At 42.5% G+C, this 25,625-nt stretch overlaps 1 protein-coding gene across 6 annotated transcripts in view; it reads left to right on the plus strand.

Moving 5' to 3' along the window:
- The window catches only part of mprip (myosin phosphatase Rho interacting protein), a 58,178-nt gene that overhangs the window by 28,182 nt on the left and 4,371 nt on the right, over nucleotides 1-25,625 (plus strand). For 2 of the 6 annotated variants that reach the window (XM_061756350.1, XM_061756347.1), the window contains 15 exons: nucleotides 5,092-5,218; nucleotides 5,926-6,030; nucleotides 8,402-8,458; nucleotides 8,885-8,953; nucleotides 9,035-9,124; nucleotides 9,432-9,541; nucleotides 9,681-10,224; nucleotides 11,382-11,519; nucleotides 15,750-15,809; nucleotides 20,735-20,882; nucleotides 23,468-23,585; nucleotides 23,974-24,133; nucleotides 24,259-24,369; nucleotides 25,066-25,152; nucleotides 25,261-25,423. In XM_061756350.1, coding sequence (XP_061612334.1) covers nucleotides 5,092-5,218; nucleotides 5,926-6,030; nucleotides 8,402-8,458; nucleotides 8,885-8,953; nucleotides 9,035-9,124; nucleotides 9,432-9,541; nucleotides 9,681-10,224; nucleotides 11,382-11,519; nucleotides 15,750-15,809; nucleotides 20,735-20,882; nucleotides 23,468-23,585; nucleotides 23,974-24,133; nucleotides 24,259-24,369; nucleotides 25,066-25,152; nucleotides 25,261-25,423 — 2,087 coding nt within the window. Of the gene's footprint in view, nucleotides 1-5,091; nucleotides 5,219-5,925; nucleotides 6,031-8,401; nucleotides 8,459-8,884; nucleotides 8,954-9,034; nucleotides 9,125-9,431; nucleotides 9,542-9,680; nucleotides 10,225-11,381; nucleotides 11,520-15,749; nucleotides 18,339-20,734; nucleotides 20,883-23,467; nucleotides 23,586-23,973; nucleotides 24,134-24,258; nucleotides 24,370-25,065; nucleotides 25,153-25,260; nucleotides 25,424-25,625 lie in introns of all 6 variants that reach the window. The other 4 variants (XM_061756346.1, XM_061756351.1, XM_061756349.1 and 1 more) reach the window with 4 other exon arrangements.

Genomic DNA, 25,625 nt, shown 5'->3' on the forward strand with positions numbered 1-25,625 from the left:
ACTTTGGGGGTGCGTATTATACATGGGTGCGCATTGTACACGATAAATTAAGGTATTTGGTCAATAACAAAAGTTCAATACTTTGTGATATACCCTTTGATGGAAATGACAGAGGTCAAACGTTTTCTCTAAAGGCTTTTTTTATACTCGCGCGGGCGGTGACCGGGCTGACGTCACTGCGGCTATGCCGCTCGCGGTTTGCCTTTATACTCGAGCGTAACCCACGCACGCAGTTATGAAAAGGTTTCACACTTTAATTCTTGTGTGCCACCTAGAGGTTATGAAAAAGGTGTAACCTACACTTCATTCCAATATGACAGGGGTACATATGACTGCATATATGTACAGTTGTGTTCATAAGTTTACATACCCAGGCAGAATTTGTGAAATATTTATTTATTTATTTAAATACGACTGATGACTGAACAAGAACCATCATTAATTTCTTTATGGTTATGTTTTGTTTAATGATAATGCTTTTCTGAAATACATGACAGTTTAATGCATCCCATTAAAATATCATGTGTTTCCCCTGGTCCATATGTTTTCTTTGAAGAATTGTACACATCTTACAAATTCTGCCCGGGTAACCAAACATATGAGCACAACTGTGTGTTTTCTCATTTGCAATATAAAAGTAGGGCTGTGAATTTCAAAATCGGAACAAGTAAATAAAAATATTTACGGGTTCAAATAAGGTGCTTACCTTCAGAATAATTCTTTGAAAAAACTAACAAAATACAAACAATACTTCGTTTTGATCATATGGGTAGAAGCAAAATCATGCATTGTAAAAATGCATTATACATGGGTTGAAGGGTTTTCCAGAATTTTGAGGTCAACTTTGGGGGTGCGTATCATACATGGGTGTGCATACACGAGAAATTACGGTATACGTTCGGCAATACATTACTGTAGTCCCAAAAATGAAATAATGAAATAGGTCCACTCCATACAAATACAGTTATCAATGCAAAAATAAATCTGACATACTTCAGACATTTGTCCATCTGTCATGTCCACATTTCGAATGAAAACATATTACAGAGGCTGCTCAGAAAAATAAATCATCCTACAATATCCGTAAGCAGAGGAAAAGAAACTTTATACTTTTAAGAGTGCTCCTGTGTTTATGACTTCACTTGACTTTTTGGACTCAAGCAAAGAAATCACTGTTAGTCGGCAGTATCCAATTTCTAATGTGATGAAGCAAAAATATGACAATACAGTAAATGCCGTTAAATTGTTGAACAGACAATTTCTCAACGGACATTTTTGTTATTGTGAGCGTATTGCTGCAGCAATAACACTGTTTTGGCGGTAGAGTATATGAATGTAAATATTGGATGGACGGGGACAGAAGTGCACGGTAATGTGATTGGAGGCTGTCTTTTTTCCACAAAAACCTGTTGGAATATGGACAGAAACCACTAAAACCTATTGAGACGGACTCGACGAGTCTAGAAGAGCAGCAAGAAAGAGATTTTTCGGTTGTCCTGCTTTTGCCTCGCACGTTGTTTTAATAATTTATAGGCCTCCAAGATACAATATAAAATGTATGAAGGATTTCTCAGAACTGCTGTCAGTTATTTGTACTGACTACAACTATTTTGTCATAATGGGAGACTTTTAACATTCATGTTGACAATAACATGGAAAGAAAATCTAAAGAACTCTCTGCTATAGAAGACACATTTGACCTCTCAACATATTGAGTCCAACCCACACTCAAGGTCACATCTTAGACCTCGTCATCTCTAAGGATGTTGAAATTCTATCAATTGACATTAAGGATATGGCTATTTCTGACCATTTTTGTGTATTCTTTGAGTTACAGATTCTTCCAAAAGTTCAGACAACCTCGGTCTATTAAGAAAAGGTATATAAATGAGAGTACCGCCAAGTTTATGGAGACCATAGCTGTGCCACAAACTGTGAATTCTGAGACAGTTGATTAATAATAATAATAATATAGTTAAATATCACCACAAATCAGCAAAATGATAAAATGATACTACATCTGAAGCCACCCAGGAAAAACTCTGTTACCATGTAATATAAAGTTTCTTTTACTCTGCTTTGGTGCAGTTGACCAAAGAACTGTAGAGAAAACGGTTCAGCATGAAACCATCAACGAGCTCTCTTGACTCAATAACATCTGACTTTTTCAAAGCTATTACGAAGTCTGTGCTAGCTGATTTGCAGCAAATAATCAATTGCTCACTTCGGTAAGGCGAGTTTCCTAAAGCTCTTAAAGTAGCTGCCATTAAGCCTCTGCTAAAAAATAGAACGCTGGACGCTTCCATGTTAGCAAGCTATAGACCCATCTCAAATCTCCCTTTCATAGCCAAGATTGTTGAGAAAGTTTTTGTTGAGAAAAGTTGAACTTAAATGGACTTTTTTGACAAATTTCAATCAGATTTCCGAACACATCACAGTACAGAATCTGCTCTTATCAAAGTGCTAAATGATATAAGGTTGAATAGTGACTCAGGAAAGGTGTCAATTCTGATCTTGTTGGACCTCAGTGTGGCTTTTGATACAGTAGATCATAATATACCGCTGAACAGGTTGGAAACGTTGGTAGGACTAAATGGAACAGTCCTTAAATGGTTCAGGTCCTACCTGGAGGAAAGGAGTTATTTTGTGACCATTGGAAGTGTTCAATCTCATTGAATGGCAATTATCTATGGGGTCCCTCAAGGGTCAGTTCTTGGACCCCTCCTATTCAGCATGTATAAAATTCTTCAAAATTCTTTCATTTTGACTATCACATCAACGCAGATGACACACAGTTATATGTAGCAGTGTTGTGTCAACTGTCTAAAACGGATAAATAACTGGATGAGCCAAACTTTTCTTCAGTTAAACCACAACAAAACAGAGAATTGTTTTTCGCTATAAAGAAAAGAGGATTGCTGTTAGTAAATACCTGGAGTCACTCTCTTTAAAAGCCAAAGACCAAGTCCGAAACCTTGGTGTTCTGATAGATTCCAACCTGACTTTCAACAGTCATATCAAATCAGTTACTAAAACTGCCTTCTACCATCTGAAGAACATATCCAGAGTGAAGGCTTGCATGTGTCAAGCAGACCAGGAGAAGCTCATCCATGTTTTTATCTCCAGTAGACTTGACTATTGTAATGGTCTTCTGACTGGACTCGCCAAAAAGAGCATTAAACAGCTGCAGCTCATTCAGAATGCTGCAGCTCAGCATATTACTCCAATTCTAAAGTCTTTACACTGGGTTCCATTCAGCTTTAGAATAGTTGGTTTAGGTCCTGAATACATGAAATAGATGCTCATGGAATATAAACCCAGTAGGGTCTGAGATCGACAGACTCAGGTCAAATCGTAGAGCACAGAGTCCAAAGCAGACATGGTGAAGCAGCATTGAGTTATTATGCTGCACACAAATGGAATAAGTTGTCAACAGAAGTGACATCAGCCCCAAGTGTGACTGTTTTGAAGTCCAGGTTAAAAACCTTTTTTCTCTCTCTCTCTCTCTCTCTCATGCTTTTTAGAGCATTTACACTTTTAAATATTTCTTGCACTGTATGCTGTTTTAATTGTACTTTTGTTTTTGTTTTATTTTTTTCTAAGCTTTTTTTGTCTTTGTTTTTAAATGCTTTTAATCATGTAAAGTTAGGGTTTTGTGTGTGAAATGCGCTATATAAATCAATTTGCTTTGCCTCTTTGCCTCACCTGTACCGTGAACCTTCCTACAATACCGTGAGTCTTCTTGCAATACCGTGAGCTTTCCCACAATATCGCAATAATTATCGTACCGTGAGATGAATACCGTGACAAAACTGAACCGTGAACTATAGATGTCGTTACATCCCTACTGACAAGGTTTACAACTCTTGACGCTAATTGTGCTCTTTTCCACTTCTAACAATCTTGAAAGTGTCTGGTATTGTCTTTTGTGGCTACCTATGACCTTGTGTTTCTCGTTGGACTTGAGTGAAACATTGGTGCCTTGCATGAAAACTAAAATGCAAGTCAGTTCGAAGACATTAAGAAGTGTTATTTTTTTTTAGCATCTCCTCACAGTCTTTATTAACAGTTGTAGTGTTTCATTTAACCCGAGCCCCATTAGAAAACTGCGGATGCATTGGCTGCTTGCAGACACTGAACGAGGATTAGACACATGAACTGTTGTGGTTACTTCGACAGAAATATGAACGACTGTATGGGTGTAGCTCGTAAGTTAAAGACGTAGGATTGTGAACATCTCCGTGACGCGTTTCTCAGGAAGTCTGTATTTTGCCTATTCTTTTCTCGCCAGTCACGTCATTTAGTGTAAGCATGGAATATATATCTGCACCGTGTACTTTCCATTCAGTAATCTGTCTCGCGGCCCCCATGCTGGTAGTGGAGAGGTTGACAGTCTCACAGCCACATATACACATTACAGACAGCAGCTTTTTCAACAAAGCAAAAAGGGGGTCATCATTTTCCTCCCATAGTTGGCTTCCTGCTAAGTTGAACCCCTGTCCATCCTTGCCCAATTTCTTATTCCTCATTTCCTGCCAGATGTCTCATAGAGGCATTAATATCCGAAAACAAATAAGCAAAACAACAAGGCGTTGTTTTACCACTTCCTCCCCTTTCAGTTAATGGTGAATTTCTTGGCATTATATTTTTATTTGATGTACCATACAACCACCATACTGCATTTTATCATATGTATTTCATGCTTTTTTCTGGTGCACAATGAAAATGACAACATAAATGAGCATCATTCTTCTCAGAAGCTCTCTTTTAGCACGCTGTATGTATAATTTCCATTTGGGAAATGGGATGGGCCCTGGTCCCACAGTAACACTTTCCTTTGCTCCAAGACGACCTAGACTACGCGCACTTATGTAACAAAAGACAATTTGTGTCTGAGCATTTGAGGTGCAGTTGTACACCAAAGGTTAATTTGCCAAAGTTGATAGTTTTACAGCTTGTGCACGCAAGACAACGCATCAAAAATATTGAATGTTCTGTAATGTGCATCTATCAGACAGCGTTTCTTCAATGATTAGGCAATGTTAGTTTTCCTTGACTTCTTTGAAACTTGACATGAATGTTGATTCACAGTCGCTCCGGTGTTATTGAGAAGCTGGAGGCCCTGGAGCTTGAGAATCTGGAGAAAATGGAGGTGGAAGAGTCGGGCAGGAGTGGAGCCAGACAAGGCCGCAGTGAGCAGAGGCGCTTCCACAGAGAGGTATAAGGCTTTCTGCGCCCGCATGACGTGAGCATGTTTGAGCTAACACTGCCAGCATAGTAAAGCGATTTACAACACGTACAGAGAGGCTTGTCAATATAGATATATATTTTAAACAGCATTACATCACGGCAGAGCATGGCATGAGAGACAGCATTAGACATGCCCACGTTTTATCTGTGTTCTGTCATGCCCCAATTCGTCTTGCTGTTTTTCTTTGCCTCGTCTTACCGCCATCTTTTCCTCACGCTGTCCTGCCTTTTTTTGTTTGTGGGTCAAAGATCGTCCGCCTGCACTGAATTCATTTCCAGTTTCCATTCTGTGGTGGGATTCCCATGGTGGTTGTACTTCCTTTTCCCACCATGGCCCCCCGTGCTAGGATACTGACTCTTTTTGACACTGTTAAATTGGTTTCCCTTGTTCTGCCAGATGTTTTCCCCTCATGCACCTAATAGTGTGCGCAGACAAAGATGCTGGGACAGCATGTACACATCGGTGTTATTAATAGTAACAAACTACCATACCTTTCCTTTGAGTGTCCATTTTCTAATGCATTTAGAATATTATTTTGACTTTTTCAAACCAGTTATGAAAGTTTGAGGCAAATTACGAGACTCCAGCATAACCTTATGCATTTTTACCATGTTTTGAATGTCTCGACCACACAAATAATGCAGGATGCTCACTTCTATATGCATGGTCGTTAGGAGCAGAGGCCTGACATGGGTCAAGGTCTGGATTTCCCCTCCTCTCTGCCACCTCTTAGGAGAGCCAAATCCCTTGACCGACGGACAACCGATTCAGTCATGACAGTGAGTGATATCTTTCTGTTGCTTTTGTAAACTAAGATCCATTCTTCATCATTACACCATCCTTTTCGAGCGCTACACGAGCTAGGATGAATGGAAGAATGTTGATGTATAGCAAGTTCAGTTCATTAGTTCGATTGTTTTTTGCCTTTGGAAAACATTGGTTGGATTGTTAGGTGCCTCGAACGTTCTGCCACTATGACTTGCACTGTTTTGGAGCAATTGAGGAAACTGACTCTCATGATATCAAGCACGCTGTGCTGAGAATTTAGCCTCTCACATTTCATCATGAATTATTACTGTGCTGATGTCTGCACTGCCACCTCAATGTCACCACCATCTTTTAGTGTTGGTGTGTTGGCACATTGTTGGCGTATTCCTGTCGAAGTGCAGTATTTGTTTCTTCTATTTAAAGGACACATTGTTCAGTTCACAAGTTGTGCCTAAATAGGCTCTTACTGTTCTTAATAAGCTCTGTTCACACGTCGGATATAGATTTCTGCATGATGTGAAAGCGGCTACGGCATAAACTATCAAATAAGTCTCTTGTAAGTGACTGATTCATTTTCCTCCCTTTCCAACTATTTGGGTCTTAAAAAGCCCAAAGCTTTTAACATTTGGAGTTTGCTCATTCGGGTTAGCGTTTAGCCTAGGCTGACTGCTTTGGGGAGCGAGGTGCACAAATAGTTAGTGGTAACTCAACCAAGGCTTCTACTGTCTTTATGACAATTTAGTTTGACTATCTTGATTCATGGAACTCACTTCCACACACGGGTGGGGTGCTCATGTCCTCCGCAGCCAAATCTTGAGGCAGTCAAAAAGACTACGACCAAAAGCTTCGAAGATAGTGCAAGCTTGCTGAAAAGTATCAGCCAATACAATAACTAGCAAGCTTGGAATTGAAACTGAAAACTCGTCATGTGATGAATGTGCCAATTACTTCTGGAAGCCAGTGTGCCTCTGTGTGTCTGCGGTCTCCAGACAAACCTGCTCCTGTTCTGCCAAAGGCCAAAATGAATGACAGCCTCTGAGCGGTTTAGAAAAGACTCCAGTTTATTTAGTTTTGAGACCAGTTTTGGGTGATTCTGGTGGAAATGATTTTTTTGTGGACTTCCTCCAACTACATTGAAACCTCGGCTTGACAATTTCATTTGTCCAAATGTTGAGGATTTTTCTTGAGATGACCTGATGGTTTTATTATTTCTATTTCTATAGTTTATTGCCTTTCTCCTCAAGACTAGTGTTGCTCTGATGTGATGGTATGAGGGTATTGCCAGGCCTCCACCTCTCCCTCTCCTCTTCAGGTTACATGCTCATTCTGCGTCTTCTGTGGCAGATTTTGCCTGCTGTGTATTTGCAGTGCACTCATTCTGACTGTGTGTGGTGTGTGTGTGGGGGGGCGTGTAGCTTATGCGCAGCGGAAAGCAGTGTTAAAGCTAGCGCACGTACTCTTCCCACTGATACATTTGTTCTTTTCTTGCTATTTCAAGCAGGAAATGGGAAAATTGTGCAATGGGGCACATAACAGAATACAGTGGAACTTTGAACAACAAACACAGCATGTTCCCGCCAGGATGTTTGTTGGTCAAACTCCAATTTATTCATATTTTGAAAAGAAAAAAAAATGCTAGAGGAAATTATTGAAATATAAATGATCCATTTCACAGGCAATTACCATTGCCATTACCAAAACTACTTGTACGGGCAATCTTTTGAGTAACATCGTAACTTGTCAAACTTCATTTAACTTCTAAAAACAACTGTGATACAAGTGTAAAAAGAATTTAACAGAGAAGTTAATAAGAAATGTGTCCTCGTTCTCAATAACTTGAACACAATGACAAACTCGAGCCCCTTACCCAGAGTCTTTTTTTATTGGCTAGCTTTCCTCTGCGTAATCATCTAGTGTGTGTGTGCGCGCGCGTGTTTTTGTGTTCACCGCATCTGCTTCCTTTGGTCACCGGTCACATCTGTGTTGTCTCCCACCGCTGCAACCGCAGCAGTTTACTACAAAATCAAGCATCGGATTCTGCATCCTCAGCTGGATTCTCACAAAGCCAAAACTAATGAGGTGGAAGTTGTCCCTGACCAGTGGTCTGCATTGAGGCCAGAGTGGAATTGTCAAAACCATTGGTCATGTCAACTTCTCCCAACTGATGTGTGATTTTGACTGAGCATGTGTTGTACTGTCTTTTTTTTATTTATTTTTTTATTTAGATGTTTGTGTGGTAGGTGCACATTTTCAAATAGGGTTGTTTGTGAATACATTTTAGTTTTGAATAATGTTCACCTGCGACTGTAACAGTGTAAAGTTTTCACATCCAGCTATAATTTGATATCACAGTGCTGTAATATTTGTTCTTTTGAATTCTAGCCAGATTTACTCAACTTCAAGAAAGGATGGATGGTGAAGCTGGATGAGCAAGGACAGGTAGTTGATTTGCTTGTTTTTATGCGCACCTAAATGATGCATCTTTTGAAAGGCGTTCTTGTGCCTTTAGGAGGCATGGCCGCATTTTAAGGAGAGGTCACAAAAGAAGACCTTTTTACATCCTTCTTGATGTAAAACAGCTGTTCTGTTTCTTGTATACAAGCCACTGCTCCCCAACAGGGTGTGCACACGCAAGAGGACTCTGCGTTCCCATGCCAATCAGGGTGGAGCGATTTTGAGCCCCCGATGTGAATTATATTTGCAATCGGCTTACCATAAAATGTCCACTTTATTGTTGTATCTTAATCCGTAGGTTCAACATGATTTTGAACTGTAAATTCAATATATATCCCTCTGCATTTTACCACATTAGCGTGATCCCTAGCCTACGCAACATGGCCTTATTTTCTCCTCCATGTGCTATAGTGGAAGAAATACTGGTTTGTACTGACAGATCACAGTCTGCGGTACTACAAGGATTCCATAGCAGAGGAGGTGAGCTTTATGACTTTTTTTTGTTCATGCTTATTGAATTTCTTGTTACGATTTTTAAAGGCATCTGCTTTGACCCTTAAGGCCTCTGACCTGGATGGTGAGATTGATCTGTCAGCTTGCTACAATGTCACTGAATACCCGGCTCAGCGAAATTATGGCTTCCAAATCCAAGTAAGATGTTTTGTGTAGCCTAAAAATGCATCTTTGTCCAAATACAGAAATGGCTTTCGTTTAATAATATATAACCTTTCTACCCGATAGTGTATAAAGTCCTGGTGAATGAAGTTAGTTAGTTTTACTCAGAGAGTAAATAGAGTTTGTGGGGGAATGAGATGTAAAGTATCAATTGGAGGCCGTGTAATGGGATTTGTGATCACTGTTATGCAACGTTTGGATCGAAATATGCACACCAAAAAATGCATTTGTCTTTATTGGAATATTTAATGTCATGATATTTCCTGTGTTTTTAAATGTTTAGACTCAAGAGGGAGTTTACATACTTTCAGCCATGACAGCGGGTATACGGAGAAATTGGATCCAGGCTATTTTGAAGAATGTCAGACCATCTACTGCTCCTGATGTAGCAAGGTGAGGAAAATCCCATTGGTGCCAGTTCTCTCTTCTTTTTTAAAACCCATTTAAATGTCTTCTGTTAACGCAATGAGGAGTTTTGGATCTGTTCTCGGCGCTCGAAATTACAAGTCTTTGTCTTTTCACTGTCTTTTAGCTCAACAGACGACCATGGTTCTTTTTCTCCTCTGGAAGTGCTGGTCAGACCAGACGTGACCAAGGACTCTCCCTCCTCTGAAACCTCCTCTATGGAAAGAGAATTCACTCCAGGCATCATAAAGAGCCGAGCACGTGAGCGTAGGCGAGAGGGCCGATCGAAGACATTCGATTGGGCGGAGTTCAGACCCATCGCCCAAGCCCTGGCTCAGCAACGGGCACAAGAGTCCGAGAGCCTTCAGGCAGACCTAGGAGACCTCGAGCGTAGTCGGAGGAGAGAGGAGAGGCGAAGGAGGTACGAGTCTGTGACGAGCTCGACAACGGAAAGCGGGAGAATGGACGTTCAGAGTGCAGACAGAGCGCCTGATTCATCAGGTCCGCAATTTCAAGAGAGGCACCAGAAAGTAGAAGAGGTGATTGAGCAACATTGGCGACAGGTAGAGAAGACGCCAATACGGGAAGAGCGAAGGGTGCCTCTCCCTTCGACGGCTCCCACCAGAGAGACTGCGGCGCTCGAACAGCTGCTGGACAATTACAAGCAAGGGGTAGGTTTAGCGCTTATCCGCCATGAGTGTATGTTTTAGGTTATTGATTCTCAACTGGTGTTACCATCGGGCCTGCATTTTCCTATTGTCGCCAAGGTGAGACCTACTTTGATATAAGTTAAGAATGATAAAGAAAATGTATTGTTCAAAAACTGACTGCAGAAATATGCACTCGAGCCTAATGTTATCCTCGTACATGAAGTTCCATTCTTAAAGCAGCGATGTACTGTAACTGGAGTTGAACACGGCGAAGTCTATCACTTGCATTTGCGCAGTAGTAGTCATAATTACGGTAAATATATTTTAAAAACAACAGTCGGTACGGTTAACACCAGTGTGCTGTCCTGTGCCACATAACGGTGGATTCGTATGCCGCTGTGAAAAATGGCTCATTTACGGGCCATTCAGCACTGTCGTGAACCTGATAGCAATTTGGGTCCTGTAGCATTGGTGAGCACTGTTAAATTTGGCCAGAAATGTTTCCTTACAATGTAGTCACATAGTCTTGAGACCTTCGCCCATCCCTAGTTGCAAGATTGCTTGAATTTCTCATAAAGTACGCTAACGGGCTGGTCATGAGTTGTATGGAAAAGGCAGATATTTGACAGAAAAAGCGGCAAAGGGGATCGGACAAACATTATCGATCATCTCCATTCTATAAATGATATGACGCAGTCGAAGAAACGAGCAACATAATCCTGTTTTAAGAAGCACATGCAGTTCTTTCGGTTTTTATCATGGAAATATTGAACGCGTGAATGCCAGTGTTATCTAACACTCAGCTGGTTGAATGCTTTATTGGCAGTTTTTGTTTTTCCCCAATATGTGTAATTGACATAATGTAGTTAGAATAGATTTGTACAAAAAAATCTACCAAAATGATGATGTACTAGATTTTCAAACCCCATTTCTTTTTTTTATTATTATTTTTTTTTAATGAACAAGATCTTCATGATAAAGGCCGATTCTTTTCTTTCTTAACTCAGCAGGATGGCGTTGTTGGATATGAAAACGGAATGTGTTCTTTGACTGCTTACATTGGCCTCGCGCGGGTGAACAACCTCATCCAATCAGCTGACTGATTGCTGTCACTGGTACAGTACATAAAAAGACATTTCTTACTGTTGCGTCAAATCTTTTCCCTTCTGCTTCTCCAGATAGACGACCTTAAAGCACAATTAGAAGGCTGTCACCAGCAGCTGCTTGACTCCAACAAGCACAAGCAGGAGCTAGAATTACAGCTGAGAACAGCTCTGGAGCGAGAGCATGACATACGGGCAGGTTACATATCTCCGGTGAGTTTATTTCAAGAGCGCAGTTGCATTAGACTTTTTGGTACCCTTTTATGATGGGTCTTTAGATTGGATTCAATCATTTATCTCTATTTTATAACATCCTTTGCATGCGTTATGTAAAAACATTCAACCAAAGCGCTACCAATGTGTGCCTTTGCATGAGTTCATTGCATGTTAAAAACATTGGGCCTCATTCACTAATAAAAACGTAGAAATGTTCTCACTCTGCACACAAGTTGAGGGCGTAGGCAAAATCACTGGCAGATTCATGGCACTTGCATACTGGACAGTTTTCTTCACACCGCCGTGCATATCTGAGTGAATAAGAATTGATTTGAAAAGACAATCTACATAAACCACGCCCCTATTTCCCCATAAAAGGGCGTCCATCTCACGCAGAGGTTTAGTTGCAACTGTGGCTGTAAAACTTTCTCAATCTTTATCCTGTTTTGGAAATATTGCTAAACACAGAAACTGCCAACATAATCATATTGAATTCATTCCGAAGTTGAATTCGAGAATCTGACACAAACCGTGCATATAGCATTTTTTAAGAGCCGAGAATGAACAAACATTGTATACGTTGGTAAAATACATAGTAGGGATTAAATAGGCATTTGTAGTTGATAAAACTCTGAAATTACTCTAACATTACTGAAATTGTTGGAAGGGACAGAAAATATAGTGGTTGAAAGAAGTATTTAACACGTCACCATTTGTCTCACTAAATCTACTTCCAAAGGTGTTATTGACAACAACCCAAGTAATACATACATACCAAGAAAGTAGAACAAATAAGATCAGAAATTAAGTTGTATAAAAATGTGAAATGACACCGGGAAAAAGTATTGAACACATGAAGAAAGGGAGGTGCAAAAGGGCATGGAAAGGCAAGACAACACCTAAAATCTATCAATAATCAAACAGCAATCCGGCCCATTGTCAGTGCAAATGAATTTCAGCACGTTCAGTCCTAATTGAAGGGCTACAAAAAAGTCCCATTGCCAAGGTGTTGGGTCAAGACACGTCATGATGGGGAAGAGCAGAGAGCTGTCTCGAGACCATCGCAAACTAATTGTTGCAAAACATAACGACGGCATTGGTTACGAGCGCATATCTAAGCTTCTGAACGTTCCAGTGAGCACGGTTGGGCCCATACTACGTAAGTGGAAAGCCAATCATACCACCAGAAATTTGCCTCAATCAGGTGCTCCTCGCAAGATTTCTGACAGAGGAGTGCAAAGAATAATCAGAAGTGTTGTCCAAGAGCCAAGGACCACCTGTGGAGAGCTTCAAAAAAACCTGGAATTAGCAGGAACTGTTGTCACAAGAAAAACTGTAGTAATGTACTCCGCCGTCATGGCCTGTATGCATGCTCAGCACGCAAGACCCCATTGCTTGAATGAAAAAAAAGCATGTCAAAGCTCGTTTGCTAAACAAAAATACCGGGAGAACATAGTCTGGTCAGATGAGAGCAAAATTGAACTGTTTGGATGCCATAATGCACACCACGTTTGGAAGAGAAATGGCACTGCACATCACCCTAAAAAGCCTTCAGAGGTCGGCACATGATGGTGTGGGGCTGCTTTTCTAAAATGGTACTGGTAAACTTCACATAATTGAAGGAAGGATCCATCCATCCATTTTCTGAGCCGCTTCTCCTCATTAGGGTCGCGGGCGTGCTGGAGCCTATCCCAGCTATCATCGGGCAGGAGGCGGGGCACACCCTGAACCGGTTGCCAGCCAATCGCAGGGCACATACAAACAAACAACCATTTCCACTCACATTCACACCTACGGGCAATTTAGAGTCTCCAATTCATGCATGTTTTTGGGATGTGGGAGGAAAGCGGAGTGCCCGGAGAAAACCCACGCAGGCACGGGGAGAGAACATCCAAACTCCACACAGGCGGGGCCAGGGATTGAACCCGGGTCCTCAGAACTGTGAGGCTGACGCTCTAACCGGTCAAATGTACAGAGACATTCTTGACAAAAATCTGCTGGCATCTACGAGGAGGATGATAAATGAAACGAGGGTGGACATTTCAGCAGGATAATGATCCAAAACATACTGCCAAGGAAACGCTCAATTGGTTTCAAAGAAACAAAATAAAGCTGCTCGAATGGCCCAGGCAATCAGCTGACTTGAATCCAATCGTAAATCTATGGAAAGAACTGAAACTCAAGGTCCATAAAAGAAGCCCACGGAACCTTCAAGATTTGAAGACCGCTTGTGTGGAGGAATGGGCCAAGATCACGCCAGAGCAATGCATGCGACTGGTTTCTCCATACAGGAGGCGTCTTGAAGCCGTCATTGCAAGCAATGTACACTTTTGTACAAAGTATGAAATAAATACCCAGTTGGCATGTTCAATACTTTTTCCGTGTCATTTCACATTATTACACACAACTTCATTTCTGAGCTTATTAGTTCTACTTTCTTTGTATGTGTGGATTACTTGGGTCGTTCCTAACATCTGGTGAAATTTCCATGCCATTAGCACCGTTGGAAATATATTAAATGAGAAAAATGGTGACGCGTTTAATACTCATTTCAGCCGCTGTACGACCCTTACGCCGATCGGAGTACGTCACAAGCAACCACGCCAGTGGCGGTGTATCTGCAATTCGATCAATTGACATCACAATTGCACATGCGTTATCTCAGAAAAATACAGTATATAAATGAGTTGATTGTAGGGATCAGAAAGAATACCGAAGCTTTGCAAAGATTATGAAATCCTAGCGGTTCGATCGAATTTCCTGCTCATTGTTGACAGTGTCGTACATGCAGGCAAACTGCTGCCGTGGAGGACACGCACAGTAATACGTATATTGTACAAAATGAGGGTAAAAGTGATTTATTTATTTAGGATGAGTCAACTCTTTAGCAAATTCCTGCTTGAAGTTATTATTAGTTTTGATAAACGTGTAGTCCCAATACGTTGTGCATCTTGAGTAAAAGATGCTTTTGAGGTTTTTTTTCGAAAGCAAATCCTGCATCATTTGTGTGTTAATCATGGCCTGAGGATCAAATCTAAATTTGTTCGCAGCATACGAACATAGTGATGAATCACAGATTTGTGCGTCAAAGGTGCGTATGCACAATAAAAGCACAAATCTGTGTGTATGCACGGTTACTGAATGAGGCCCATTGATATCTAATTATTACATTGGCTTCTGTTTCAGACTGGTCTGTGCTACCAAGTAATTGAACTCATGCGACAAATTGCAGATACAGTAAATCATAATGTCAGCTGTTGACAAAGGTGACCTAGTTAACAAGTCATTAGCAATGTCACGGTAATTAAATATAAATCTATAATCTGAAAATGTATATTTTGTGGTAAAAACTTGAATTGATCTTTTTCTTGTCAAACTTGAAGAACTCGGAGGAGTCTATTGAGACCGAGATGACTGTACATGAATGATGATACATCTTGACTTAGTAGTATCAAGAACTTCTCCGCACTGTTAAAACACATTGCCAGTCTATTCGATTCGATTCACTTATTCAAATGTGTATGAATAACATCTTGGCTGTTTCTATGTGCATGGATATAAACCTGCAATTGGTTATTAACTACATAAATCTTTTTGCAAATATTGTCAGCATGGTTATGCATTGACCATTTTTTTAATTCCATTTCTTGTGCGTGTGTGTGTGTCAATGGATTGGTGCTGCTAGAGCAAGGCTGGTTCATTGAATTCTATCTATATCATTCCTCGGTGATGGTTGAATTGTAGATTGATGTTACTGCGGTGTAAATGTAGTTGACCGTTTAGGGCGTTTTAGAGAAAACTAATGAGGGTCAACTTGGCTAATGTGATTACACAAAGCACTGCTTTGGTGTAAGATGAGCTTGGAATGGAATACTGTGTTGAAAAGTCTTGGTATGCCTTTCATCCTTGAGTAAACCATTGGACTGAAGAAAACTAATATTGCATTACTTATCACATGAAGTAACCTTTAACCGTTTCATAAGCATGTTTTACTGTAACTAACACGTGCCATCAACTCTTCCTTCTTTGATTTTAGTTATCAGAATGAAAACCAACAATTGTGCCTTGAGTCATTACATCATCCATATTTTGATATCGTGATGGAATTGCAATAGTAATGTATCGTTTAATAGAAATGAGATATCATAATTGAAAAGCTGATTCATGATTAAGTCTTTGTGTGTCCCCTGCTGTGTGTTAACCAACTGTTTGGTCCCCTTTTCCAAGCTGGAACACCATTTGGGTCTGGAGGCTGATGTGACGCCCCAGATGAAGAGGCCAGAACTGGTTAGTCCTCAAGCACAAAGTTTAACAAAGAAGTACCAGGAGACCAAAGAACTCCTGAAGCTGCAAGAGTTGAAAAAGCGCAATATGCAGGCACAGCTTGGCCTTTCACTTTCTCACCACCCTCTTGAAGAGCTTTATTTTTCTGAACCCCCAAAAATACCCATTCTGGAAAGCACGAAGCCTGAACCAGTCCAACAAACCGTTAGCATTTTATTCCTGGATAGTACAGAAGCAGTTCAAGAACTTGATGACTTAACAGCTGGCAAATATCTGACTGTGAAGGAGCTGTCAAAGCTATTAAAATGTCACGCGTGTAATCAAGAATCATCAGAGAAACTACCATTTCAGAAGATCTTGGAGACCTGGAAATGCCAACAGGAATTTGAAAATGACATGATAAGAAAGAGCTTGGCCCGAGCAGGAGAGACCGTCCGTGAATATGAGTCCCGTATTTTAAACATTGAGGATTTGGTGGAGAAGGTTCAGAAGGAAAGTCTCGAAAGTCCTTATGGTCTCTCCAAAATTGATAACCATTCAGAGACAAAAGAGCAGACCATTGGAATGTTTGCTCAGAGGATAGAGCTTTTAACAAATGAAAATTGCGCATTGAAACAAAAATGCCAAGAGATAGTGAACCAACTGACTGAGGCAGACAGGGAAATAGACAGACTGAAAGTTGAGCTTATCAGCCATCAGTGTGGCAAACAGCATCATATTGTTATGGAAGAGATGAAAAGACTAAAGGCTGACCTGGCCGAAAGCCAGGCTAATGCCATAGACAGGGAGTATTTTGAGAGAGAGCTGAATGAGAAATCGCTGAGGCTCCATGAAGCTCTGGTTACATTGGAAGAGCTTGGCAATGCCCTTAAGGACACTGAGAAGAAACTGCAGTTGAAGGAGGCCACGCTGAAAGGCCTGGGATTCCGGGCAGATGAGGATGAGGCACTACACCTGGAGCAGGAGCAGCTTCAAGACCTACTTGAGGCCTCACAAGCTAAGTTATTTGACACTGAGGCAGCCCTCCATGCCACACAGCAACACTGTATTGAACTTGAATCCAGGAACTGTGAATTAATCGCACTGCAGCAGAAATCAGAGGAAGTCAAAAGACAGAAGCTTAGAGAAGCAAAAAATGAAATATTAATGCTACGGGAGAAGTTGGAAATAAAGATAAGAGGAGGTGAAAAGTCTTTGGGTGTTAATGACTGTGTTCTGGAAGGTGCAGAGGACGTTAAGGAAAGTCTTCTAAAGCAAGTAGTAGTGGAGCTTGAGAAGAGGTCGGAGGCAGCTAATGAGGTTTTAGACATGTTATCAAGGATAGATGATGTAGACAAAATGCTCGATAGTTTAAAAAGCACTTTATGTGTTAACAAACTCCTTACTTCTCTAAAAGAAGGGCTGTTTTGTGCAAGTCAAAAAGATATCAGGTTGGTTTTGGAGGCAGAATTCTTGAGCCAGATTCTGAGTACCGCTGAAATAAAACCAGAAGCAAATCATCTTGACTGTGGAATCGGTTTGGCACAAGAGATTGCTCACAAGAGCTTGAAGGTCTTGATAAATCAGATTGATGCAGATGCAGAAGCTGAGAGAGACAGAATGACGGAGTCAGAATTCTCATTGATGTATACCTGGCTAGATAATGAAACAAATGCCCTTATTATAAAAAGGTTAACAGAAACATTAAAGGCAAAGGCAATTTGTTTGACAAAAATTGCACTGAGAGTTCAGTTGGCCAAAGATGACAATCTTTTGTCTCTAGCTCTAGAAAACTTTCAATGTGGTCGAGAACAAAGGCAGCCTTCTGAGTATCTTCTTGATGCACTTAAAGATGCGTGTATGTCATATGTGATTATTAGGCTGCAGGTGCAGCATGAAAAAGAGCTCATGAAAAAGCAGACCAACGTTGAAGTTGATGGGTTTGAGTGTCCAAACTGCCCGGAATTGAGAGAGGTTGCTGAAGATCTGCAGGACCAACTGGCAGATTTTCATAGCCCGTTGTCAGAGCCTGAGACTTCCATTCACATAGAAGAGGAGCCCATTAACTCCGCTGATAAAACCTGTGACATGACACCTCGTGACATGATGGCGAGGCATGAGAAGGAACTTTGGGAGGTCAAAGACTGCTATAACCAAGAAGCTGACAAACTGAGGAAGGAAATTGCTGAAGCCAGTGAAACTCTGTGCTTCCGCTCAGAAGAGAGTGCCAAAGAGATTGATTCATTGACAAACTGCATGGAAGACCTCAAGAAGAAACATGAGTTGGAACGAAGGAATCTCATTGAGAGGTTTGACCAAGAAATGGAGGAGTTGAGGAGTATGATTGCTCCTTCAAACCCCCCAAACAAGGCGTGTACAGCGGAGGAAGGTCTGTCAATTGGCACCCCTGGCCGGACAGCCCATCTCAAAGAGCGCATCCAGGAGCTGCTGACACAAGTTTCAGTTATGACTGAAGAGCTGAGACGTCGCGAAGAGCAGGGCGAGATAACCACACTACGGCTGAAATACGAGAAAGACCTGGAAAATTTAAAGGTGGAAGCGTTCGTTACCGTTCACCATCTGTGATACCTTGTGTTCCTTTGTGGCATTCCCAGATCCACTTCCTCTTCCAACGCCTACTTGTTACCCCCCCCCCCCCCCCCCCAACCTCAACCCCGTGCATCATGCACTTTCTCCTTGTTCTATTAACCAGTTTCCTTCTGTGTTGCATGAACTATAACATCCATTGAGTCTATTCTGTCATTGGTACCACTTGTTTAACTCATGAACACTTTCTTCAACATAGAATTCAACAAATGGTTGTCCATCCTATTGGTAGTTTAGTTTACCGACGGTGGACATAAAATGTCTACACACCTCTGTTGAAGTGCCATTTGTTGCCATATATAGAAACAAGACCAAGATAAATCATTTCCAAACTTTTCCCACCGTTAATGTGACCTATATCCTGTCCAACTCCACTGGGGAAAAAGAGAAATGTGTGAGAGGGGAAATGAAAATGAACAACTGAGATAATGTTGCACATATGTATGGATGCGTTTGTGTGTGAATACACAGGTCTTGATAAGTCAGATTTATGCAGATGCAGAAGCTGAGAGAGACAATGTCAGGAAAAGCATACGAGAACATCTGAATTTCATTTGGGGTTAATCAAAGGAACTTTAAATGGTGGCAGGTGTTGTTGAAAATGATTTGAAATGATTTAGATTTGTCTCTTTATATCACAGAAACCTGGCATTTGAACAGGCGTGTCTATCCGCTCTATTGACCCTAACCCTTTGACTCGGCTATGGTACGTTAAGGGTAACAATCTTGCTAATCTCTTGTCTTATTTAGACACGTGCTTTTACTCCTTATCCCAATCAGCAACATTATTTCAATATTTTACCGGTAGCCATGTTAAAGGGTCAGTTCGCATGATCAAATCGCTAAAAATGCTGATTTTCTGTTGTCTATGTCGATACTGAATTAGTCGTTATCATTTAAAGGATTAAGTCAATCACTGTGATCTGCTAAATGCCAGAAACAGATGGAAGACCATTAAAAAGATACAAAATTCACTCAACACTGGATTCTTATTTAGAAACAAGCTGCCACTGTGAGCAAAACTATATAACTATATAATTTTGATTTATTACCATTTTGTTTGGCAGCTCGTAAAATAATTCCTGTTACTGTGCAATATAAGTGTCTTTAGGCATTTTCTAAATATCGATAACATGTAAACTTGATGACATTGTCGTTTTACCTTTAATTTCATGGTTGACATTTTGTATAGATTATTACACTCACATATGTTCAAAGAGACATTTCCTGTGGAGCAGTAGTTTGTATCTACCTTTTAGATACTGTAAAAAAAATTAAAAAAAATAAAGTGTTAATGGTTTTGAAGGTGTGTTTTATTGGTTACAAAGTACTACTTAGTTATTTCTGTTGACAATTAAAAGCATAAGAAAATCCTTTTTACTAGGTTTAAGTCTCCATTCAAAAATACCTGGCAATCTTGCCAGTATTTGGCTAATAAGGGTTTCTTGCAACAGTATTTTTACTTACTAAAACCAATCCAAATCCAGGATCGGTTCTAATTTGGATTTGGTAGGATGAAAGTTTGTGTTGGTGTTGCAGTTAGTCCGCTTATAAGTTGGCTAAGAGTGCTGAAGTGTCTGAATAGTGAGTTCATGCCCATGCTATGACCGAGAATGTATTTACTTACACGATACACAGTCTGACATGCTTCTAAATAAAGCCTATGCTTGGTCTGACGTCAGAGCAGGAGGTTTACGTTTTCTCTCTGGAGGATTTTCAGCTTCTCACAGTAGGTTCCTGGAGCTGAGCTCCCAGGAGATTTTATCCCTGTAAAAACAGACTAGACCACCATTTCCCCTCTGTGGCTGTAGTTGGATTGAGGCATGGAGAATGGACTCGGGCCGATGTGCAGCCATCGACTGAGCTCACAGATTAGTCTCAGTGAATAGAGGAATGGAAGCACTCCGTGTTTTTGGTTGGCCTTGTCGAAACTTGCACAGTGACTGATTGTTGTGCAGGGTTTCCCGATGTGTGAATGAGGTTTGGGCTATATATAACAATTTCAAATGCTGGCTCATGAACAAAATTAGACTCTGAGACATTTGTTGAAACAAAAAATGACAGCATACACTTTGTTAAAACCTCTTTCATGTCTATGCATTTCTTCATTGTACCTTCATTGTGTAACCTGTCATTCCTCTTAACCTTTTGTGCTCACACAGGCTCAACTTGCTCATGGCTAACACGCAGTAGCTTGCAAGTTCTTTGCTGGCTTACAAATGGGCCATCTGTCTAGGTCCGTGTGTGCCGAGAGGTTTTTCCTGCTCAGCTCATATGGTCTAGAGCGTGTGGTCCTTTCAGAGCTGAGCTGTATACTCATTGTCCCGGTTATCCTGTCACAGGCAACTTGCGAGAGGGGCTTTGCTGCGATGGAAGAATCTCATCAGAAGGTGATCGATGAGCTCCAGAGGAAACACCAGAGGGAGCTGGAGAACCTGCAGGAGGAAAAAGAAAGACTGCTGGCAGAGGAAACTGCAGCCACCATTTCTGGTAAGTCCATCCATCCATTTTCTGTACCGCTTATCCTCGCAGGCCTACTGGAGCCGATCCCACCTATCTTCGGGCGAGACGCGTGGTACACCGTGGACTGGTCGCCAGCCAATCGGATGGCACATTTAAACAAACAACCACTTGCACTCACATTCAGACCTACAGGCAAATTAGTCTTCAGTTAACCTACCATGCATATTCAGGAAAGAAAATGAAGCAGTGGTAGGAAGTCATGTCACAGTTGTGACAGCTGTGATGCTCCATCCATCCAATTTCTACAGCTTATCCGAGGTCGGGTCGCGGGGGCAGTAGCGTTCCCAGGCCAGCCGAGAGACGGGTCTCCTCCCGGTGGGACGTGCCCGGAACACCTCACCGGGGAGGCGTCCGGGCGGCATCCGATTCAGATGCCCCAGCCACCTCATCTGGTTCCTCTCAATGTGGAGGAGCAGCGGCTCTACTCTGAGATCCTCGCGGATGACCGAGCGTCTCACCTTATCTCTAAGGGAGAGTCCGGACACCCCGCGGAGGAAACTCATTTCGGCCGCTTGTATCTGGGATCTTGTTCTTTCGGTCACGACCCACAGCTCGTGACCATAGACGAGGGTAGGAACGTAGATCGACCAGTAAATTGAGAGCTTCACCTTTCGGCTTAGCTCCGTCTTTACCATAACAGACCGATACAAAGTCCGCATCACAGCAGACGGTGCACCGATCCAACTGTCGATCTCCCGTTCCATTCTTCCCTCACTCGTGAACAAGACCCCAAGATACTTGAACTCCTCCACTTGGGGCAGGCTCTCATCCCCGACCTGGAAAGGGCACGCCACCTTTTTCCGACTGAGGACCATGGTCTCAGATTTGGAAGCGCTGATTCTCATCCCAGCCGCTTCACACTCGGCTGCGAACCACTCCAGTGAGTCAGTGGTCACCGCCCGATGAAGTCAACAGAACCACATCATCTGCAAAAAGCAGAGATGCAATACTGAGGCTGCCTCAGGAGTCCCACAGGCCAAAAAGGTCCCATAGGACTCCTCCTTCAGCTTTACGGCATCCACCAACGGGTTCGGAGATTGCAGCCACGACAGGCACCGACCACCTTACGGCCACAGCTCCGGTCGGCAGCCTCAGCAATGGAGGCGCGGAACATGGTCCACTCAGACTCAATGTCCCTCGCCTCTCCCGGAACATGAGCAAAGTTCTGTCCTCCGACAGAAGGGAGTTGAAACTCGTTTTGACAGGGGATTCTGACAGACGTTCCCAGCAGACCCTCACCATATGTTTGGGCCTGCCACGTCAGACCAGCATCTTCCCCCACCATCGGAGCCAACTCACCACCAGGTGGTGATCAGTTTACTGCTTCGCCCCCTCTTCAACCGAGTGTCCAAGACATGCGGGCGCAAGTCCGATGACACGACCCCAAAGTCAATGATCGAACTGCGACCTAGGGTGTCCTGGTGCCAAGTGCACGTGTGGACACCCTTATGCTTGAACATGGTGTCCGTTATGGACAATCCGTGATTAGCACAGAAGTCCAATAACAGAACACCGCTCGGGTTCTGATCGGGAGGGCCGTTCCTCCCAATCACACCCTTCCAGGTCTCACTGTCACTGCCCACGTGAGCATTGAAGTCCCCCAGCAGAACGATGGAGTCCACAGCACCCCCTCTAAGTACTCCAAACAGGGTGGGTACTCTGAACTGCCGTTTGGTGCATAGGCACAAACAACAGTCAGGACCCGTCCCCCCACCCGAAGGCGGAGGGAGGCTACCCTCTCGTCCACCGCGGTGAACCCCAACGTACAGGCGCCGAGCCGGAGTGCAATAAGTATACCCACACCTGCTCGGTGCCTCTCGCCGTGGGCAACTCCAGAGTGGAAGAGAGTCCAACCCCTCTCGAGAGGACTGGTACCAGAGCCCAAGCAGTGTGTGGAGGCGAGCCCGACTATATCTAGTCAGAACCTCTCAACCTCACACACCGGCTCGGGCTCCTTCCCTGCCAGAGAGGTGACATTCCACGTCCCTAGAGCCAGCTTCTGTAGCCGGGGATCGGATCGCCAAGGGTCCCTGCTGTCAGCCACCGCCCAGCTCACACTGCACCCGACCCCTATGGCCCCTCCCACAGGTGGCGAGCCCATGGGAAGGGGGACCCACATTACCCTTTTCAGGCTGTACCCGCCAGGGCCCATGGGTGCAGGCCCGGCCACCAGGCGCTCGCGTTCGAGCCCCACCTCCAGGCCTGGCTCCAGAGAGGGACCCCGGTGACCCGCGTCCGGACAAGGGAAACCTCAATCCATTTAATATTGGTCGTCATAGGAGTCTTTTAGCCGTGCTTTGTCTGGTCCCTCACCTAGGACCTGTTTGCCATGGGTGACCCTACCAGAGGCATGAAGCCCCAGACAACTTAGCTCCTAGGATCATTGGGACACACAAGCCCCTCCACCACAATAAGGTGACGGCTTCCAGGAGGGAGCTGTAATGCTATGCCATTTAAACATTTGCTAATTTTTCCACACAATTGTAGTTTATATTTAGCTCACCTTATCATATTGGCTTTGTCGTAAAATAAGACTTTTGTGTTGATCTTAGCAATTGAAGCAATGAAAAATGCTCACCGGAACGAGTTGGAGAAAGAGCTGGACAAGGCTCGTAAGGCCAACAGCAACGCAGAGAATGCAGACATGGAGGAGATCCGCAGACAGCACGAGTATGTTTCCTTGAACTACAATATTTGGCACCAAACTCTGGGTCTGTTGCAGTCGACTTTTTGAGGGGGAGCAGAACATGGTTCGGTTTTATTTGGATTATGTTAAGATTTTCTATGAATAACATACAATGTATCACATTCGTTTCTCTCTGAAAACCTGGACTAAAATGTTACTGGAGCTGATGGTATCATAAACACATGGAGGTTGACTGGTTGGCGACATCGTCTAAATCTAAATACGCTTTTTTTTTCTGTTACATTAGTCATTCGATTATTCTGAAGATAAGGATTCCGTTGGGATCCAAACAACAACCAGAACTTTTAACCATCTGAACTTTGGCTGTACAGTATGACTGGCCACTCACTGTGGTATTGTGCTGTGCTGCAGGGAGGAACTGTGTTCCTTCCAGCGAGAAATTGAGGTGTTGTCAGAGCAGTATTCCCAGAAGTGCCTAGAAAACGCCCACCTGGCCCAAGCGCTGGAGGCCGAGAGACAGGCCCTCAGGCAGTGTCAGAGAGAGAACCAGGAGCTCAATGCTCACAACCAGGTGCTGATAAAACATTCACAATAATAGCCTATATGGTATTTTCATTCCGAAATATTCAATATGGTAAACGCCACCTGCCTCTGCTCAACTGAACTGGTGTAAGCTTGTTTTGTGTGGTGCTTCAGGAACTGAACAATCGTCTGGCAGCAGAGATCACCAAGATGCGTTCAATGACTTCTGAGGATGGAGTAGGAGACACAAATGCAATACAGGGAAAAGAGCTCTACGAGTTGGAAGTACGATTCAGACGATTTTCCCTTTCCAGCGAGGTGGTTTTCGAACAAATGCTACATTCAGACCAGTCGCGAAGTGAACTTTCGTCTCACGTCCCTTAAGGGGGGGGGGGGGAATCTCTCGCCGTTTCATGTTTTGCATTACTGTATGACTACTACTACTAAATTTAAAAGCTTTATTTGTAACGACAAATATTTGTCATTGAAATAAAGTTAGCATAATTGAAGTACATTTGACTTCAATTATTTTCAATTAAAATGGAAGTGGTGTATCAATGGCTAGAAAATGTTTCTCAGCATTGCAAAAAGCAGAATGCTGTTTCAATTGTGCATGAAAATGCTATTTTATGTCTCAATCATGTCAAGGGTTTTTATGTACCCAAAAAGTTATTCAAAGTGGTAATTAATTCTTTAACTTAAATGACTCATGTTGGCGCAGTGGTTCCCATATGCACAATAAAGCATCTCGGTCTAAGTTTTACTTCTATAGTTCAGGATTATAGTGCATGTAATAATCTATTACTGAAATGTATTGATCGCATCATAGTGGTTTACATCCGCACCACGATGCATCTCGGACTCAATTATTTCTCGACCCCTTCTATACATACGTGCATGTCATTACGTTTAAAAAAAAAAAAAAAAGTAATCATCTATGAATTAGTATTGTGCTTTGTATTTATCTTGTTTTTTTTCCAGGTAATGCTGAGGGTGAAGGAGTCTGAGGTCCAATACTTAAAGCAGGAAATCAACTCCTTGAAAGATGAACTCCAATCTGCACAGAGAGTAAGTCTTTATTTCCACCTTCTGTTGGGAAATCGTAAAGGTCTTTCCTGACCTGACTCGTAATGGAAACTGGACTTGGTTCGAACTACCAAATGTTGTCTTTTCCAGGACAAAAAATATGCAACAGATAAGTACAAAGACATCTACACAGAGCTGAGCATCGTCAAGGCGAAAGCCGAGCGGGATCTGGGCCGGCTCAGAGACCAGCTGCAGCTGGCTCATGAGGCACTTGGTGAACCATCGCTGGAAGAAGTGGACCGAGGAGGATATGGTAGACAGAAATATATAGCTTATTTAGGATATGTCGTTACAGGGCCTCATGCTACATTACACTGTAAAACAGATTACAGTAATTTCTTGCGCATACTACAGTCTTGAGTGTAATGCACAACCGCAAAATCAGGAAAACCATCCTGCTTATTTGCTGCTATCCATATGCTCATTCATCTTTTTTTTGACCAATAATCTGCTCG

The sequence above is a fragment of the Phyllopteryx taeniolatus genome, chromosome 19 (assembly GCF_024500385.1).
Source record: "Phyllopteryx taeniolatus isolate TA_2022b chromosome 19, UOR_Ptae_1.2, whole genome shotgun sequence".
Taxonomy (NCBI): Eukaryota; Metazoa; Chordata; class Actinopteri; order Syngnathiformes; family Syngnathidae; genus Phyllopteryx; species Phyllopteryx taeniolatus.